The sequence below is a fragment of the Phalacrocorax carbo genome, chromosome 2 (genome assembly GCF_963921805.1).
Source record: "Phalacrocorax carbo chromosome 2, bPhaCar2.1, whole genome shotgun sequence".
Classification (NCBI taxonomy): domain Eukaryota; kingdom Metazoa; phylum Chordata; class Aves; order Suliformes; family Phalacrocoracidae; genus Phalacrocorax; species Phalacrocorax carbo.
Window position 1 is genome coordinate 72,728,768 of NC_087514.1, and position 19,380 is coordinate 72,748,147.

The 19,380-nt window shown below is 39.1% G+C and overlaps 1 protein-coding gene across 1 annotated transcript in view; it reads left to right on the forward strand.

Annotated features, from left to right (window-relative positions):
• Nucleotides 1-19,380, forward strand: part of TMEM245 (transmembrane protein 245) — a 92,727-nt gene that overhangs the window by 63,989 nt on the left and 9,358 nt on the right. Inside the window, exons 14-15 of the mRNA XM_064443269.1 lie at nucleotides 15,610-15,710; nucleotides 17,564-17,738. Coding sequence (XP_064299339.1) covers nucleotides 15,610-15,710; nucleotides 17,564-17,738 — 276 coding nt within the window. The remainder of the gene's footprint in view (nucleotides 1-15,609; nucleotides 15,711-17,563; nucleotides 17,739-19,380) is intronic.

A 19,380-nucleotide genomic window follows, 5' to 3' on the forward strand; every position in this document is an offset into this window, starting at 1 on the left:
AAGCTGTTATCCAGCAAGCACCTAATGAAACCAAGACCTTTTCCCACTGCAGTTTCTCTCATCGGAGCTGTGTTGTGACTTTTGTTGTCCTGAATATAAGTAGCTATAGATTTTGTAAATATTTTTCTAACTCCCTTGGTGTTGAGTTTGCAAAGGCAGTGACAGTTCTCTGTTCACACGGATTGATTTGTGAGCTGTGTTGGGGTAAGAACAGTTTCCAGCCTATTTTGAGCCAAGTGTTGAATCTGACTGTTTCTATCACAATACCTGTGTTAAATTTGCACTTAAGTAGTGGGAGAAAAATGATGCAGCTGTGGTGACGCTGCAGGAGTTTTAAAGAAGTTGAAGGACATCTAAGGGTTACCTGCTGCAAGCCATGGGATGGAATGCCCTCCTGGCATTTCCTGATGGGAAATCTGTTCACCCAGGACACAAGGGAGGCAAAATGCCAGTGGCACGAATCAGGTGGTGGGAACCAGCAGGGATTAGCCAAGGGCAAGTCATGCCTTGCCTGACCCGAGAGCTTGCTTTGCTAGCCTAGCAGTACAGGGGCAGAGCAGTGAATGACAGATCACTTGGAGGCACAGGAAGGACATGGTGACATCAGGGAACACCCAGCACGGCTTCACCAAGGACAAGTTGTGCTGGGATGAACATGAGCCTTGTTTTGAGGAGGTGACTGCCCTAGCAGGATGGGGGAGAGCAGTGACTGCCATTTACTCTGACTTTAGGAAGGCCCGTGACACAGCAGCCTCTATGGTATCCAGATGGGTGAGGCGTGGACAGGAGAAGGGGACTGCACAGTGGAAGGGCCACTGCCTTGTGCTCCACAGGACAAATCCCACCTACGGGGCAGCTGCTTGTGGTGGTGTGCCTCAGGTCAGTGGTAGGGCTGATGCTGGTGATGGTCTGAAGTAAGGGCCTGGGTGGTAGTGGGACAGGCCACCTTCTGCAAGCTTGTGGGTGTCCCTTCGTGTCTGAGGAAGGCAGGACAGCTCATTTTCAAAGAAGCACAGAGGTTGGGATTGATGCTTGGAGGTCTCCAGTCCAGGCTCTTGCTCAGAGCAGCCCAGTTGGATCCTGTGGCTCAGGATTTTGTTCAGTCATGTTTATATACCCTCAAGGACGGTGGCTCCACATTCTCTCTGGGCCTCTGTGCCAGGCCTGAGCAGCCTCATGGTGACAATCTCTTCTTTTTGTCTAGCTGGGGTTTCTCCTGGGGCTAGTGCCACTTGTTCAACCATAGTCACCAGTCGGGTCCAGGCCAAAGCCTTCCCTTCTTCATGCAGACCAGAGGCAGCTCCTTCTGTCTGCCCTTGTGTGCCCCTCACCATCTCAAAGGCCTTGGGCTGGGCCTATAACAAATCTCTCCTGGACTGTGGAGAGACCCAGGAGGGTACAAAGGAGTCCAGATGAAGTTTCCAAAGTGCCAAATAAGAGAGGAGGCATTTTTACTCTTTCTGTTGTTGGTTTAATTTTTCAGAGTTTTTTTCTTTATCGTCCAGTCTTGGAAAGAATTCCTAATGAAACACCTAGAAGGTACCTTAAGGGTGACGTCAGCACTTCTTCCTGGCAGAGCCCTAGTCTGCTTTTCCAAAGCAACAGCTGTCTCTCTAACATCTTTGCTTGATCTGTTGCTACTCTTTGTGCACTGCCACGGAGTGCCTGGCTTCATCTTCAAGAACCTCTTGCTCCTCTAAGACTTTAGACAGGCAGAGGAAAGGGAGGGATGCAAGAAGTGCCTTTGCTCAGGGTAAGCTTCTCCACTTGGGAGCATAATTCAGTTTTTTTAGGCTTTTCCCAGGACAAGGAGGCAAAGGGAAATGGAAGGGATGGCCTGTTGCTGGTTTGGTCTTGCCCCACATTGCGAGTGAATATGATTCTGTTTGTAAGCCGGGCATTTGCCTCTACCCCAGATATCTGCCTTTGATGGAGTTGTCCCAGTTATCACAGGTAAGTCCTGCTGGCCTCCAAACAACCCTCTGGGAGGGGACCAACAGTGTTTGGACTACAGAACAAATGCTGTTTTGCAAACTGTTCATAAATTCCCAATTTTGAGTAACTTTCATGATGAAAATGCTCCTATTATTTTAGAGTAAACACTTGTGCTTTGCTGCCATGTGCCACCTTTGTTCCTCCTGATCGCTTGTGTGTTGGGGAAAGCAGCACTTAATCTGTGTGGGGAGAGAGAAGATCAATATTTCTGTGATGATTCCATAAAAAACAGTAAAAAGCCTGAGAGGAAGATCACTGCCAAAGGCACGTGTGACCACACAGTTTTCTGACTCATGTGTGAAGTACTGGTGCTACTTCAAATAAAGCAACTCAGAATTCACAATGCCAAATTCCATGCAGGAATTTGATGTGCCATTGCCCGCAAATGAGGTGGGAAATAAAAATTTAGGAAAACGTTAATAATCCTGAATACTGCTAATGTCTCAGTAGCAATACAGTTTCTGTTCTCTAATAGTTTTGGTCTTTCACGCTGAGCTGGTTTATCTGTTTCTCTTTTTCTTTGGTTTGCAATCAATCTCGGGTCTTTCTCAGTCCAATTTTAACTCTCCTGGTGTGGCTACACTCTGATGCTATTTATCCTTCATAAACTCTCTGTTTGCCCTTTGCCTTTTGTCTCTCCTGATGTTCTGTCCCTCTTTTCGTTCTTAATTTTTATTTTTTCCTGTTTTCCATAACATGTAAGTGAGTATCAGCACAAGAATGCAAAGAATTGTGAAGGTAGTGTTGCACTGTCATGGTGTGCAGAAGTCTCCCTTGAACTGGCAGTGGTGTTTAGCGGCCTGTGAATATAGTAAATACATGATTTTCTTTCACTAAAACTACTAAAAGTCATCTGCAGGAAGCAGTGGAGAAAGGGGAATAGGGAGGCGACTGGCGACTGGCAGAAGGGTTATGCCAGAGTAGGTTGAGCCACAGGAATTCTTTCAGCAGCACTCTTGGTCAGGGCTAGCAAGTTTACTTGCTTTAGGAATGTGAGAACCATGTGGACCGGTTTAGTGGATTTAGCTAATCTTAGTTCTCAATACTAGTTAGTGAAATTTTTCATTGTAATTATAATTATATCAATAATGTAGTATTTTGAGGGTTGGTGGGAAATTGTTATCTGCACATATCAGTGTGAAATTTGCTTTGTTCAGAATGGTTCTGTAAAATCAAGTTAGTTCATAAGTCACCTACCTCACTGCATAAGTAGGAAAATTGTCCTTTACCCCTGAAATAGGGAGGTGGTGTTCTTGTCTGGATCTTTTTTTTTTTCTTCCTTCCTTCCTTTTTTTATACCCCCCACCCCGCCTAATGGATGAAGTAGTAAGTCTCCAATTCACAGGTATCCAAAGTAGTGGCATGCACACCTTTGCCTGAACCATTTTCCTTTCCCTGAGCAGCATGTTGTTCTCTTCCTGAATGCACCATACCCTTCTTCCCTGAAGCTCCCATTCTGCTTGCTCTGGTGGAGATATTGCACATTACTAAGTTGCATGTTGTCACGGCCTCAGTGCAATTTAGTGTGTGCGATACTTTCACATGAGTGCATGCACACGGGTATGGCTGTGGCTTAAAGCTACTGCAGCTTTCAATTTTGGTGGGGCCTAATTACATTGTAAAATGGCCTTAAAATCAGATCAGTATTTTCAGTAATGCCTTGAAACGTGTTAGTGGAAGTTTGTTCTGTAATGCCAGGAAGATGAGTACTGTTTGTTTTCAATTTGAGAAGGGCTATCATTATTTGCTTCATTTTCTTCATTTGCCATGTGCACCTCAAATTTGATCAGATTTTTCATTGGTTATATAAAAGTTACTTAAAATATTAGGTATTTCTAAAGAGGAAATAGTAATCATATCCTTAATTGAAGTTTGCCAGAAAGTCAAAGAGAGATTTTGAAGAAAAGCTACAGTGCCTTGATGGCTGAAATAGGTTCTTATGGGTTTTCCAACTTTTATTTATTAACATTTAAAGAGATCGGAAATGAGCTACCATGCAAACAAACAAGTAAAAAAATCTCAGCTGTTTAAGCATCTAGCTGGTTTGCTGTGGCATCCCAGCAGTAATGATGGAGAAAATGAGGTGGTGATACAATTCCCACAGAAAACAATAATCTTCCAGCATGTTAAGCTAATGCTTAGAAAAAGCAAAATGTGCGATCTTGTTTATTTTACTGCAACGTTAATTATGTCTTTCAGATTAATTTTTTTAAGACAACTGTTAACTGATCACGTTCTGACTGAATTTTTGCATGCAACGTATGTTCTTTAGGAGCAGGAGTATCTCTTGCAGAAATCTCTTGTCTCAAGAATGCATTTAATAAGACCTTACTGAAATGTTATAGACTTTACTCATGGTATATTTTACGAGATAAGAATAGGATTGAAAATTATTCTGTCTTAATGGAATAATTTTCTAGTCTAAAACTGGGAATAACAGATACTTTTTTTTAAATTACATGGAGGAAAGGAAAGCTTCAGTTGAGTTACTGACAAAAAAATAGTATGTTGTCTATAAATATAGAAGAGGTCCTGCAATATTTCAGCATGTTTGTAGAACCAAACTGACAGTAACTGTAACCTGATTATCCTAGTGGGATAGACAGTAGTATTTATAAGCTGATTGTTTTAGTAGCAATAACCACGACTTGCTCATACCACTATTTTAGTCTTAAATATTCTCCTGTAAGCAAAAAAAAAAAAAAAATTGTCTTTACCTGTATGTAAACATACCAACTGTATGGAGTTAAACAAGGCCAAGTGCCGGGTCCTGCACTTCAGTCACAACCCCATGCAATGCTACAGGCTTGGGGAGGAGCGGCTGGAGAGCTGCCTGGAGGGAAAGGACCTGGGGGTGTTGGTTGACAGGCAGCTGAACATGAGCCAGCAGTGTGCCCAGGTGGCCAAGGCGGCCAACAGCATCCGGGCTTGTATCAGGAACAGTGTGGCCAGCAGGAGCAGGGAGGCGATCGTGCCCCTGTATTTGGCACTGGTGAGGCCACACCTCGAGTACTGTGTGCAGTTTTGGGACCCTCAGTACAAGAAGGACATTGAGGTCCTGGAGCGTGTCCAGAGAAGGGTGAAGGTTCCGGAGAGCAGCTCTTATGAGGAGAGGTGGAGAGGAACTGGGTAGTCTGAAGAAGAGAAGGCTGAGGGGAGACCTTATTGCTCTCTACAACTACCTGCAAGGAGGTTGTAGCGAGGTGGGTGTTCATCTCTTCTCCCAAATCACTAGTGATAGGACAAGAGGAAATGGCTTCAAGCTGTGTCAGGGGAGGTTCAGACTGGATATTAGGAAATACTACTATTGTTGTCAATATTTCAATACTACTATTGAAAGAGTTGTCAGGGATTGGAGCAGGCTGCCCAGGGAGGTGGTTGAGTCTCCATCCCTGGAGGTATTTAAAAGACGTGTAGATGTGGTGCTTAGGGACATGGTTTTAGTGGTGGACTTGGCAGTGATAGGTTTACAGTTGGACTCAATGATCTTAAGGGTCTTTTCCAACCTGTGTGTATTCGGGGTGTGTGTATTTTCTTTTATATTGAAAATACTTGTTCTTATTAAACACAGCTGTCTGTATATTGCTTTATGTACACATGACTTTAAAATGTTATTCAAACAATAATTCAAAGAAAAACAGGTATCCAAAGAAAATTTTAGAAAATAATTGATTTGCTCATGCTTAATCTTTACTCTTTTTCCAAATTTACCTGAAACTGTGAAAAAATGTTTGTTATTGTACACACATAATTTGGGTTGTGCATGTTACAAAGTCTGTAGGAATTTTAGAGTTTACTACCCTGAATTCACAAGGTTATATAAGTGCATAATCTGATGCTGAAGCACACAGTTCTGTTCTGTACACCAGTCAATGCGTTTCAAAATACACTATATCAGTCTGCATGGTTATTGAGGGCTTCCTTGTTTTATATCAGGCAGTGCCAATATTCTGCCATTTGCTTCTTTCATATTCCAGATGGCACATTTTGTATGTTATAACAGCAGTTTCTCTTAGTGCCTTTTTTGTAGTTTATAATTCTGTGACTGTACATTTTGTTTAAGACTGAAGGTATCTGTAAACGTGTAGAGGATGTGGGTTATTGTGTGTGTCTGTGTGTGCACTTCTAAACACATCAGCCGATTTGCACGCAATCTTTAAGAATAATGTAACTACACTGCATCTTAGATACTAGTCTTTTAATTACATATTGCACGTAACGCAATTACACATATAGGCTGCTTTTTCTACAACATCAACTTTTAAAAACAGTTATTTGTATGTCAGGACTTAGAATCTTTATTTGAATGAAAGTTTAGTTGGGATGTGACATAGACTGTATCATTAAGAACAGTGACACTTAACTTGCACCTGGAATTCAGTTCAGCCAGTTAGTTTTTCTCTTTGCCTCTAAGGCAGGCCTAGTAGCTAACTGGGAGGGATGGAAAGACAAAGATTGCTGAAAGAATTAGATCTCTTCCCTATATATTTATTATCAGGCATTTCTAAGAATAAAGGGATACTGTAAGAATTAATTTTAATATAACATATTGCAGGAGTCTATGCTTGCGTGTCTAATAATTCTTTATGTGTGTAGTTAAGGTTGCAGTATATATTATTATAACCTTAGTTAGATTTCTGCTATTCAAAATACAGATTTATTGTTGTCTAAGAAGGCAGCATGAAGGCTGATATAAAAAAGGATTTCCTAACATCTCAAAGATTTCACATCGCAGCTTTAGCTTTTTGCTTTTTTGTCATATTAGGTCGAATTATAAGGTCAGTTCTCTCCACCAGCATAAGCAGTCAAACTACCCTCTTCTCTGTGCTTGTGATTCATAATTTTATAACAGTAATAATCTGAACAGAATGGGAGTTTCTTAATAAAAGACTGCAGTGGATTTTGAGTTTTATTGAGTCCAGCTAGCTGTTGCTCTCATTCACGAACTTTTCAAGCTAAAACAGGGTTCTAAAAGAATTACATCCTTACAGGTAGTGTGGAGAATAATAAATGTTCAATGTACAGTAACAGCTAAGAAAGGCTCGAGTAAGGCTAAAGGGAAGACCACATGGTGGAACAGCAAAGTAACAAAAGCCACAGGAAATGAAAAACTGTCCTTTCCAAAGCTGAATTTTTAGCTAAATGAAGAAAACAGAAGGATCATAAACTTTAGTAGATAGAAATAGGCCTAAGGAGGGAAGGGGGGAGTTTGATTCATTTGCTCAAAGCTCCAGTAAATGCTATTAAACCAAAATAACATTTTTTGTATGCAGCAGAAGCAAGAAGCACTTGGGGGCTGAGGGATGACAAGGAGTACTCAGCAACAACAAGGCTGCTGCAGGCTGTTGTGGGGGGAGGTAAATTGATGCTGTGGTGTTCATTGCTGTGAAGGTAAGTGGAGGGAGTCACATTGTAAAACCCTTCTTTTGGGTGAGCTGCAGCAGGATCTCTCAGAAATTACAGTGGCTGTAGAAGACGTTGTAGAAGAAACAGATGAAATGAGCAAGAGCAAATTGCTGAGGGTGGATTATATTAACTCACCAAAGAAAACTCAAAGGCAAAATTAAAAAAAAGAAAAAGTTCCAGGAAGTGCAGGCATGTAGGTTGGACGTCAGTACTGTGCAGCTTAGTAGGAACTGAAGTTAAGGACATATCAGCACCTGGAGAATATTATTTAGTTGCAGAGAATCAATGGAGTTTTCACAGAGACAAGTTCTGCCTTACTCTCATGCCTTTTGAAGTGGTCAGCAAGCAAGGCCATTAAGTTGATCAGACTGCTATGTTCTACTGAAGTTTCATAAAGGCTTTTTACAGCATCTCTTTCCAAAGACTTTCAAGGAAATTAAGTAGTGATAATAGAGAAGGTTTCTGCATGAATAAATAGTCAGTTAAAAAGATAAGAAAGAGAGGGCAAGAATAAATGATAGTGTTGAGGTAGGGACCTCTACTATCATCTATTCATAATTGTCCTGGGAAAGAATTAGAAAGGGACACCATACTGACGCTGCGAAACTATTTGAGCTAGTAAGAATGAGAACTGATTATGCAATTGCAGCAGGATTGTAGATAACCTCAGAAGACAGCAGTGTCTGGGGAACAAAATGGCCGATGAAAAGTAGTGTAAATGAAAGTGATGCATGCAGGTGAAAACCAGTCGTAACTTCACACATAAACTGAGGGCCTCTGTGCTGACTTTTACCACCTGGGAGCTATATTTTCAGGTAGGCATGCTAGCTCAGTGCTTGGTAACGCTTAGAGACATCTGCCAGGCGTATCAAACCATAAGATTTGTTACAACAGACATAGAAACACAAAATGTTACTCCCGTTGTATGAATCTATGGTTTGCCTATACCCTGAATTACTGTGCACCTTTCTGCTTCCTGCATCTTGGAAAGCTAGGAGGGCAGTAAGACTGACTAGGGGAATTAAGGTATGCATCAGTTTCTGTACGAGGAATGTCTGAGCTAGTTAGGACCCTTCAGCCTGGAAAAAGGATGTTACACAATTGAGGCTTGCAAAGTCAGAACCCATGTGTAAAGGACGACTGGTGTTGGGGTGCTCATGGTCTCTTCCAACATAAGATCTTGGGATTGTCAAAAAGCAAGCAGGCAGTTTCAAAAAACAAGAAAGGTGTGTTGGTTTATGCAACACACAGTAGACATGGGGAAGGTCTTGCCAAAGAATGTTGGAGTTGCAGCAACTTGCAGAATTGGACAGAGCTAAGAACAGATATTAATTGAGGATTACTAAATAGACAGCCTGCATCACGTTCGTGATATCCCCAAGGTGGAAATAGAGGCTGGAAAAATCTTCAGGGGGATTAAGTGTGTGTGTTCTGTTTCTTTTGTTCCCTTAGCATCTGCTTCTGGCCTCTACTGGGGATGGGATGCTGGGTAGACAGACCTTTGGTCTGAACTAGTTTGGGGCTTTTGTATGTTCTGTTCCAAGATCCATTTTAAGAAGAGTTAGGTGTTGTACCTTAGTAAGTGTCGTGGTCATCTCATGATAAAAATCTGGAAATGTTAGAAATAGTTGATTCAGGAATAACTAATGCTTTCAAAAGTACGCTTCTCAGAATAATTGTAAGTTTATGTGTGACTAAAACAGGCCAAAATAGTAATTAGAAAATAATTAAGAATATTATGAATATGAAAGCATTCCAAAGAAATAATCAGATGTAGAATTCCTTACAGGTTGGACTACATGTTAATTGTTCTTTTTCAGAGAATGTAGACATTTCTCTGTTAGAGAAGAAGGTCAGTTTGCCACTCTGTCTTTTGGGCTAGTTGCCGTCGTTTAAAAGTCTGAAGTTTTGATACAGTCACCACCTTACCTTGAGAGGTATAATATTTGCATCAGTTACACCATCTCAAGGACCTATGCTTTATTCAAAACTATATCACTTTATCTGATTAGTGTCATTACTAGCTTTCATATGTTGGAGCTGATACCTCTCTTTGTTCAGTTCTGTCATTCTTACAGAGAAATTTGTTTCAACGGCAAAAACTGTTGAAAACTTGTCAAGGAGTCATCTCTGAATCATTTGCGTGTTTGTATTGCTCCTGAGATGATCTTACTCTGTCAAGAAACACTGCCACTTCTGCTTTATTCATAGCAGGAATATATCTTGGTGCTCTTTGCTTATTTTCATGTGTCATTTGAAACTGAAAAATAATGAAGGTCTTTTTTTATTCCTAAAAGAACAGTACCCTTAAAGAAAGTCAAAGAACAGCTTAAGAGGTTTTTTGCAAAAGGACTTCTTTGAGTCATTTCATTCTTCAGTGTTCTCCTGGTGATCCCTTGAAATTTGGGGGATCATTGTAGAAGAGTAATACTTCAGTCTTTTTAAGATAATAGCTTCCCTTTGATTGTCAGTGGTAGCTTGTCTTTTACAATGCATCTTGGTGGTGTCTGAGGGAAGAAAATGCATTATTTGGTTTTGAAGTTCTGGTGACAGCGGCTCTTCGTTTCAGCTGGGATAAGACAGCACTACCGTGCAAAGAAGAGTTCCTGCCCTCCAGCTGTGAGCATGCTGGCTTCTTTCCTGGTCGGAACACAGCTGTTTATGCCACTGCTCTATGAGTTGGATGGCTAGCAGAGATCTGAGCTAGTTAGTTAAAACTAACCTAGCACAAAAAAAAAAAATTATTGGCTGAATTAGTTGTAAAAACTGTCATGGCACACAAAAGAGACTCTGCTGGCAGGTAGGCTGAGGAAGGGTAGCCTGGGGCAGAAATGAATGCTTGAGAACAGGGGAATGAGAGGGCTCTTTTCCTGTGGTAGTGTTGAGTTAACCTGGTTTGAAATAAACTGTGAAACTGTGCTGTGAAGTTTGGAATGCACTGCATCTGGTTTTGTACCTTGAACCCTCTACTTTTAAGATGTAAAGGTTGTATTCTCAAAAGAAATTGAACAGCTGGAGTTTCTTAAAGCATAATTTTGAATTTGTCAGCTCTATATACAGGAATATTTTGCAACAAAGATACAGTACAGTCCCTGTAATGTCTGCTTAGAGAACGTGGGAAGATACCAAACATCAGTGGTGTAACGAAGATGATGAAAGAGTGAAATTGTCTGTTTCTGGTAGTATTTTTGGGTTAGGGTGTTCCTGTTAGCAAACTTGTGTTCTAATTGGATTGTAAACCACTGTAAGTCTTGTGAAGTGTTTTGTTAGGGAAATGCTAATTCTTGCAAACGTTTCCAAAGACAAATGTCACTTTTGTCTGGTTTTTACTCTTACGCCCATTCAGCGGCCAGGGTAAATATGCCTTCATTATAAATTTAGTATAGTAACCAGAAAACCTCTCATCTGAACTTATTATATGCTTACCCTTATCTTTCTGGAAATTCCGTTTTCTCATAATTTCAGCCCCTATGCTCTTCTTTCCTCCAGTGCTCTGGGAACAGACACATCTAGAAAATCAAATTAACTCTGAGGTCGAAAAATGAATGCTCTGAGGTATGTTCTGCATCGCAGGAGTCTTCACTTTTCTGCCTCTTTCCTTTGAACTGGGGTTGTTGCAGCATTAGGTTGACATTTTTGAGATTTCATCATGTCACTAATGGTGAACAGACCTTACCTGCAAGCTCTGTGAATTGAACCTGAATTCAGGTGGATGTAGATTTAAGGTAAAATTCATTAGAAGCAAAGGGGAAGCTGTAGCCTTTTTATGGCAAATCAGTAAAAGGGAAAAAATACACACTAAAATCCACAAAGCCCATAAAATGAAAAGGTGGCATTTTCGCTTGTGATATCTACAAGCAGATTCCCTAGCTTTTCAGTGAAGTAGAACGAACTTCACAAAAAAATATTTAGGCCAGCTGTGCAGAAACACTTGACAATTTGACAGAAGTTTCTTCATTTTTAATCTGAATAATGTCAAGTATGACCCACGTCCTTGGGATTTTTTTTAATTTTACATGCTTTTCAAAGCTTAGTAAAATGGAATGTGTGTGTCTAAGTATGCCTTACACCAAAATGCCATGGAGTGCTCATAAATTGCACATTTGCAGATGACAGCTCTTGCAGGTAAAGTGGTTCATCCAGATACAGTTCCAAAGTGAGACATGAGCAGCAATTGGACTTTCTGATTTCTGAAGCATACAGTTACTTTTGTATATAAAAGGAAACTGTATGTGTGCAAATAACATATTAAGAGGTGAAATTAATTTACTGTCATAATTTCATCAGGAAGGGCTGCATTTTACAGATGGTAATAAATTCATTCAGCATTTGCACTAGCGTACCACATAATCTTTAAGATCTGGTATCACAGTTGCAGAGAAGCTGAAGCATACTGTTGATGAAGATTCTGGTTAGTGTTTTCAGCATAATTTTTTTAGCTGCTTTAACCATGAAGTCAAATGGATATGAATTTCTAGAGCCTTTAAGATCTGATTCTTAGTTTTTCTGACAGGAGTAACAAACATGATTCTTCAGAGACTTCAGAATTCTCCTTGGCCACAGTTGCCACAAAGTAGGGTACCCTGTGCATTTTTTTCTGACTAATTGAGGCTGACACAAAGAAAGGTGAAGGAGAGGAGGAGAATGAAATCAAGTATAGCCTCCTCTCGCTTCCTGCTTGACCACTGGCACCTCACGGCTTCTCAGCACTGTGTGATGTCTTCTCCTTTCAGCTTATTAGTTGTGTGTGCTACATGCAAGGAGCTATAGAGATGCCCTACTGTTCTACAGTCTTTTAGAGGTATATGCTATTTTGCTATTGAAACAAATTACATGTCAACTTGCAGAATGGCGTCAGACCAGGACATGTGGGTCCACGATGGACTTTTCTGTTATTCTGCTAGTGCATCTATAATGAGTAGTGGAGTTAACAGTGTAAAATTTTCTTATAAGCTGCATGACTACATCAGCAGAAGGCATGGCAGAACTTGAATTTAAATTTGAATAAAATTAATCTGAGGATGAACTGAAATGTGAAAACTGTGTAAATTAGAATGGCAGTTTTGGATGCTTCCTTGTGAATGAGAAGCGGTTTTGCAGTTACTCCTTATCTTAGTTAAATTCACAGCAATTCATTCTGGCTGTTTGAATAATTTTTCTGGTTTGTTGTCTTTCTTTTGGTTACCATAATAAGACTGTCTTCCCTTCTTTTGTAGCCTCTGTGGGAAAATCTAAAATGATTGCTTGTCTAAAAAGTAAGTCTGTCTTGTAGTTGCAGATGGATATTTTAATTTCAAGTGAAGTTGATACTTCAGATGCCTGCCTCGCCTCCTGTATGCTGAAATGTAATTTTGGGGCATAGTTACAGAATTTAAGACTTCGTTAATTTTACCACAGTACAGAAAACTTCTTTATGGGAAAAATAAGGAGATACTTCAAGGACAGTTTTAAAATATTTTTGACAACTGAGATGTATTTGTGCCACAGTTCCTGTTTGATTGATAGGAAAAAGATTTACGCGAAGATTTAATTCTAGCATGTTGAAATCTGTGTTCTCATAGATGCTACTAAATATTTAGAATTAATGTTTCATTCTAACAAATTGTTCTGGGTATGTTTGGTTTGGTTTTCTTTCTGTTTTGTTTTGGAAGGACCTGACAAATTGCATTAAAAAAAGTTGAAAACTTTGTGTCACCGATGAAGAGTTTCAGAAATTGAGATACCTTCCTTATAGTGCAAAGAGGTTTCTATGGGACAGGTCTAAGATTTAAGAGACCAACAAGGCTGAGGAAGTCGGCATGACAAAAGCATAAGGGTTTAGTGGGAACAAATGTACCCTCAGTGCAACCAGGAGAAGTGATGGGCTTTTTCTGTTGCACCCTTGTGATCATTGTCAAAGACCATGTTGTAACTGTTCATGTTCTAATTTCTTAAAATCCAACCACAGCTAATTTGCATGTATGGATTAAATTGGTATTTAGCCCTCAGTTTTTGTAAGGTATCCTTAAATAAAATGTTGATAGATGGATTATTTTCCCCACTTTTTATATGATGTTTATAATTGATGGTTGACAGAATCAGTTTCAACTAATAAACAGGTTCTTGTTACAAAAGCATTATACTCCTTTGATATCCTCAGAAAGAGCAGACATTAATTAAATGTCACAGAAAATGCAGAAAATCAAGACTTTTGACTAGCTGAAGTATGAAAACATCTTGAGTTTTTAATGTGAACTCACGTTTAGCATTCTTACCGTGGCTTTGGTTTCGGAGTTTCCTCTCCTCCTTGCCAAATTTTTTGATGCCAGAAGCTTACTTTTCTTATAACTAAAATACAGGTGAGTATTTCACTCTTCAAAATCTGTAGATTCTATATATTTTGTCTGTGATTTCACATTTTAATATTGTAGAAGTTTATCTAAACTATGAAGTATTCAGGCTCTTTTCACTGAGGATACTTCATATTTGTAAATATTCTTTCCCCTTCTTCATGCCCCACATATTTGTCTGTCAAAGGTTGGATTTCCTATTTCAGGTCATTTTCCATGTTCCCCTTTCCCTTTTTTTTTTTTTTTTTCCTCGGGGGGTGTGTGTGGGGGGAATGGGAATGGCTGACAACAGCTGTTCCTGGTTAATCTGTTAAGATATTCTCACATTTTGAACAACAGTGTTGATGTGTGAGGTTTATTATGCACTCATAACTTCCAGTAGGTATATTTTAAATAAGATAATTTTGATTTAGCAGTCATTTGGGAATTTATGTGTGCCTTTAGGTGGGAAAGGAGGGCAAAAATATGCAAACTTCCCACAGAAATAATAATGAAGGTAGTGCCCAAAGAAGCAAAAACTGGGAGTCTTGGAATTCTTGCTGGTAGTTCAGAAGAGAAGATTCTACCTACTAGTTTAATAGCAGAGGCTTATTTTCTAGAAGGCCTTCTCAACTCAACAGAGGAAAGAAACTGTACTCCTACAGTATTTAGTTCCAGAAAGGGCCATTTTTTGTGCAGACAGTGTTCCTCTTCAAAACGCAATGAAAACCTTTCCACTAATCATCTGGCTCAGTGACTTCTGTTGCATGTCGTCCTGTCCTCTCTGCCCTTCTGCCAGAGTTCCCAAAACTTCAAAGACACAAGCAGTGTGACTAAAAGCATGAAATGCAAAATGGGAAGTTAACATCAGCAAACTTTGCATTTATCTTTCTTAAGAGGGTGTGTGTGCCACCACTTCTGCAGTGATGCAACTATTAGGACTGTTCTGAGGAGAGGAACTCAGGGATAATTTAGTTACTTAGATCCAAGCTAAAATAGTGGGTTTTAGAAACTTCATGCCTTTCACAAATAACAGTGAAAGACTGGCATAATACAGTGCTGAGATATACCAGTTTTAGAGTATAATTTTTGTGATTGTACTCTGAAGGCAGAGGTGTTCAGTTACAGAATACTCCACACGCGTAAGTGCGCTAGTGCTGTAAAAATTATACAGTACTTAGCTGCCTGTTTGCTGTCTCCTGAAGCTGTGGTCCCACTTAAGAGATGAGAACTTTGTTTTGTGGCCAGATTGTTGGATATAGATTCAGGAGGACTGAATTAGATTACCAGGCTTTCTATTTGGTTTTTAGTAAGCAGCCTAAAAGCTAGGAATATAAAGATATTGAGGCTAAAATTTGGTAACAAATATGAGGTGAGGTGCTCAATTATTTTCATCTGGAACGCCATGTAAGTATGTAGAAAAGTAAGAGTTTATGCGTCCTGTTTCACTTCACAGATCAGTGGTTTTAATCCAACGAGAATGAGCAGTATAAAATTGTAAGCAGATAAAGTAAATGAACAGGTAGAAGTGGAAAAGGGCAAAGAAAAAGTGGTTCACACGTTGAATGCTACTGCTTCATATAGATTAAAGGTTACTTTTGATAGAGGATGTGGTCTGATGCTTGAGCAGTTTCTTTCAAGGAGTTTATCCCTGGAACCCATTGTGCAGTAAAGAACAGCCTGGGTTTTTTAGTGTCTAAATACGCTAAATGACAGATGTGATGGATGCTTATTCTTTTAATAGGAAACAAATGCACAAAGAGTTTAGTGTTATATTTTGAGTTATTTTATTTGTGGCACTAATGGCTTTGCAGTTTTTGAAAGCAGCTTGTGTATATCTTTATAGTACCCAGGATCCTGTTGCCAATAAATTTTAACAGAGTTTCTTTGATTGTTTTAGAGGTGTATTTGATGCTTCCCTCAAAATGGCTGGGTTCTATGGACTCTACACTTGGCTGACTCACACTGTATTTGGGATTAACATAGTCTTCATACCATCTGGTAAGAATTTGAACAATTATCATCTATTTATAGATAATATTACCTAATTATTTATTGTACAAGATCAGTAGGATTAAATGTTGCTGATAAGATTAGTCTTGAAGTTATCGTTAGAGAACATTAAATCAGAAGCTGGCAACTATCAGAATTAGAGTTGCATAGACAACCTTAATACAGTTGATTTGTGCAAATATCTTAAGACAGTTTCTAATTACAGGATTGGCTACTTTTTTTAATCATAACGCCTGAGTCTACTGATGAACTCAGCATGTGGTATGAACTTAATGAGTAGCTATTCAGATTTTTTTTCTGTATTCCCTGTTCATTATGTAACTTCATCTTTATTTCCTGTTTATTGTTCAAACCCCACTATGAAAATACTACGAGTTTAATACTTTTGTGCTATGCATTGTGATTCCAAAGAACTTCTTAGCATTGATTGATTCTTCCAAGTTTAATTTAAACTACCATAGATCTAATTATTCTATGAAGACTGTACAGCTTTTCATGGCTCTTAGTTTCAAAACCTTGTGAATGTATGTAATACTGCTGAAAACTTATTCCAGGGGTGTTTCAGGATGGCCATGGGTAGGGTGGAGAGAAGCCCCTGATTGCTGTCTTATCTCTGAGCCTTGCCTTTTTCTGTTTTCACAACACATCCCCTGACAGCTGTTTTACTTGTCATGTCTGTTTATTTTGCTGGATGTAATTCTTTCTCCCTTCTATTCAGTCCAAGTCTTTACAGGTCTTAACTTCATTCTGCCTGCCTTGCCTTTCAGTTCTTCCACAGTTGACAGGTGCTGATTTTTCAAGATGCTATAATGCAGGAAGATGTGGTATCATGAAAATGCACAGCAGGCGTGCTTCTTATTCTCAGTACTGTTGCCTGTCTGTATTACCAGCCTCTGGTTTTCTGGTGTTCTTTAATATTAGCTTTGGAAGCAGCTGAACAGTTTTCACTGAAAAATCTTCTCACCTGTTCCTCTTCTGCCTCTCTTCCCCTAAAAATAGTAATAATAGTAGTAATAAAAAAAAAAAAGTTGTACCTGCATGTACAAGGGAACAAAAGGGTGAAACATAAACCATAATAAAGCAACAAAACCTAATAGAATAGGAACTGGCTGTATTATAAAGTGCAACTACCATAAAGTCATTGGTTGTCGTTAGACCTGCTTAGAAGGTAGTAATTCTTGTTCTTTCAACTACATGCAAAATATTAAAAGTTTTTGCTTTCTGGTTAATGAGACCAAAAAAGAGGGGAAAAAGTCCCCACCGATTACTTTTTCCTTGTTATATTATATTCATTCTTGATGCATTAAATTAGAAAGACAGTTGTACTGCATCACTTCAGTTTGCAACAGGTATTTGCATAGTCAGAAGGGTGTACGCTTGTATGTACATGTGTGCATACAGAAATACAGAAGTAATGGATTTTATATTTGCCTGGTTTCTCACAGTACTACCTACATTATTATGGTTGACTGCAGGAGATCCAGTAAGTTACAATGAGACTTTGCTCATATACTTTCTTGCTCACAGTTGCTAATTTGTAGTTACATAAAATTTTGAAATGTGCATGATTGGTATAACTTTAAATTCTTCTGACCTGATCCCTCTTTTGGAAGTAACACCTTATGAGCTTTTCTGTACGGGGAATAATGTAATCTTTTTTCATCTAAACCACAGCTATAAAACACCAAGAGTCTTTTGTGGCACTTCTTCAGTGTCTTATTTACAGCAGTTGATAGAAGTGGGAGTAGTGGTGTGGGAAAAGCGTCAGAATTTAACTGTCAATATATTTGTGAAATAAGTTTCTCTGGTCTTTTTCTCACCTCTGCTTTTGCGTGCTCTAGCATTAGCAGCAATCCTTGGAGCAGTGCCATTTCTGGGGACGTACTGGGCAGCCATCCCTGCGGTCCTAGATTTGTGGCTTGTGCAAGGACAGGGATGCAAAGCCATTTTGCTCTTGGTTTTTCACCTCTTGCCAACCTACTTTGTAGATACAGCAATTTATTCAGATATATCAGGGTAAGTACATTGAAGACTTTTTAAAGTTAGTATTGTAAAAATGCGTAACGATCATCAACACCTTCAGTTAAACTTACTCTTCTGCATGCTTCAGAAAAGTATCTTCAAGCGTAGGAATAGGTGTAGTGATACCACCTCATAGTCAGAAGTCTTACTGGCCTAAGTGCCTTTATTTCCCAGCTGCTTTTCTGTGAACTTTGTCACTTCACAGGTCTTGAACTTGTTCACAAAGTCAGCAGAATCAACTGTTTTGGCTGCTAGAGTAATTCTAAGAATACCTTTGCTATTTATCTAATCATTGACTGAAGACATGTAGCATTTTCCTTTACATCACCTAATGCCAGATGATGCTGCAGAATAAACAAGAAATCTATGAGCTACGTAGTGACCTGAAAAAAAAAACACCTTAATTTTTCAGAATGGATTGTGAGAATTTCAAGGACTTTTTTGAAGCCAGCCTTTGTGTTATGTCACCATATCCCAGTGTAAAAGTCTATTGATTATGGATTGATCTTTAAATGTGTTGAGACAGGTGAAATTGCAAAACTGGAGATAAGCTCTTACTGAGACAGTAGCCAGTGCAGGTTTCCTGTTGGGGGAGGTGGGCACAGATTTTGTGAAGAATCTTTTTAGGTGTTTAGCTGCCTCTGTTGACTTGAAATATCTCCTGGTTTCAGCCTGGAGTTTGCACACAGAGAAACTCCAATCTTTGGAGACAAAGTCAACGTCTGCAGTTATCTCTGGAGCACAACTGAAATGTCCACTGTAATTTTCTGCTGCTGAAATATATAGTGAATCCCTTTATGCAATTCAGGTTAGAAGATAAAGCAGTGCTTTTTAACAGAGCTGGCAGAGATATGAACTGTCAAGTTCTGTATGTGCAAGACATGTTCACAACTATGTACAAAATAGCTGTAAAGTTGTACTCCTCTAGTTACTAATTCAGTCTTGATCATCAGAAACGATCCTGGTAAACCATTTGAATTGAGAGCTTCATGGTTCAGACTTAGGTACATGCTGGTACTAGTCCCTTATTTGTGCTGATTTTTATTATAGTGGAGTTAATGTAGAAAACGGACATTAAGTGTTTCAGTTCTGTGTTAAGTTAGAAATTAATGTTTTTGATCACCAAATATAATTACACTGAACAGAGAGAACATAATGATAATATGCACAATATTAATAATAATTTTTGTAGGCTGTGGCACTAGTTATTTTGCATGATTTAAAGCTAACAGGTGAAGTATAATCAAATTACGTTTTTTTTCCAACAGTAAATTGTGGCTAGATTTAAGACTAGTAGCTATTTAACCAGCCAATAATTCTTCTACTTATTAGAATACATTTTTTTGACTGTAGGGGACGCAGGTTCTGTTTACTGTCCAGAAAATCTATGTGGCAGGAATAGATTTTTCTGATGGTGGAGCAAAATTGTATTCTTCCCATTAAATAGAACAGTAAGCACCATGCTGTCTCGCAGATTAGATTAAATCTATTTGAAATAGCTATAATTAGGTTATGCAGGGTTTTCCAAATGCATTAAATTTATACTGCAGTCCTATTTCATCAGGTGATCTGTTGCTTAATTTTGCAAACTAGCCAGAAGAACATTTAGACTGATGCAAATGCTGGAATAAAAAAC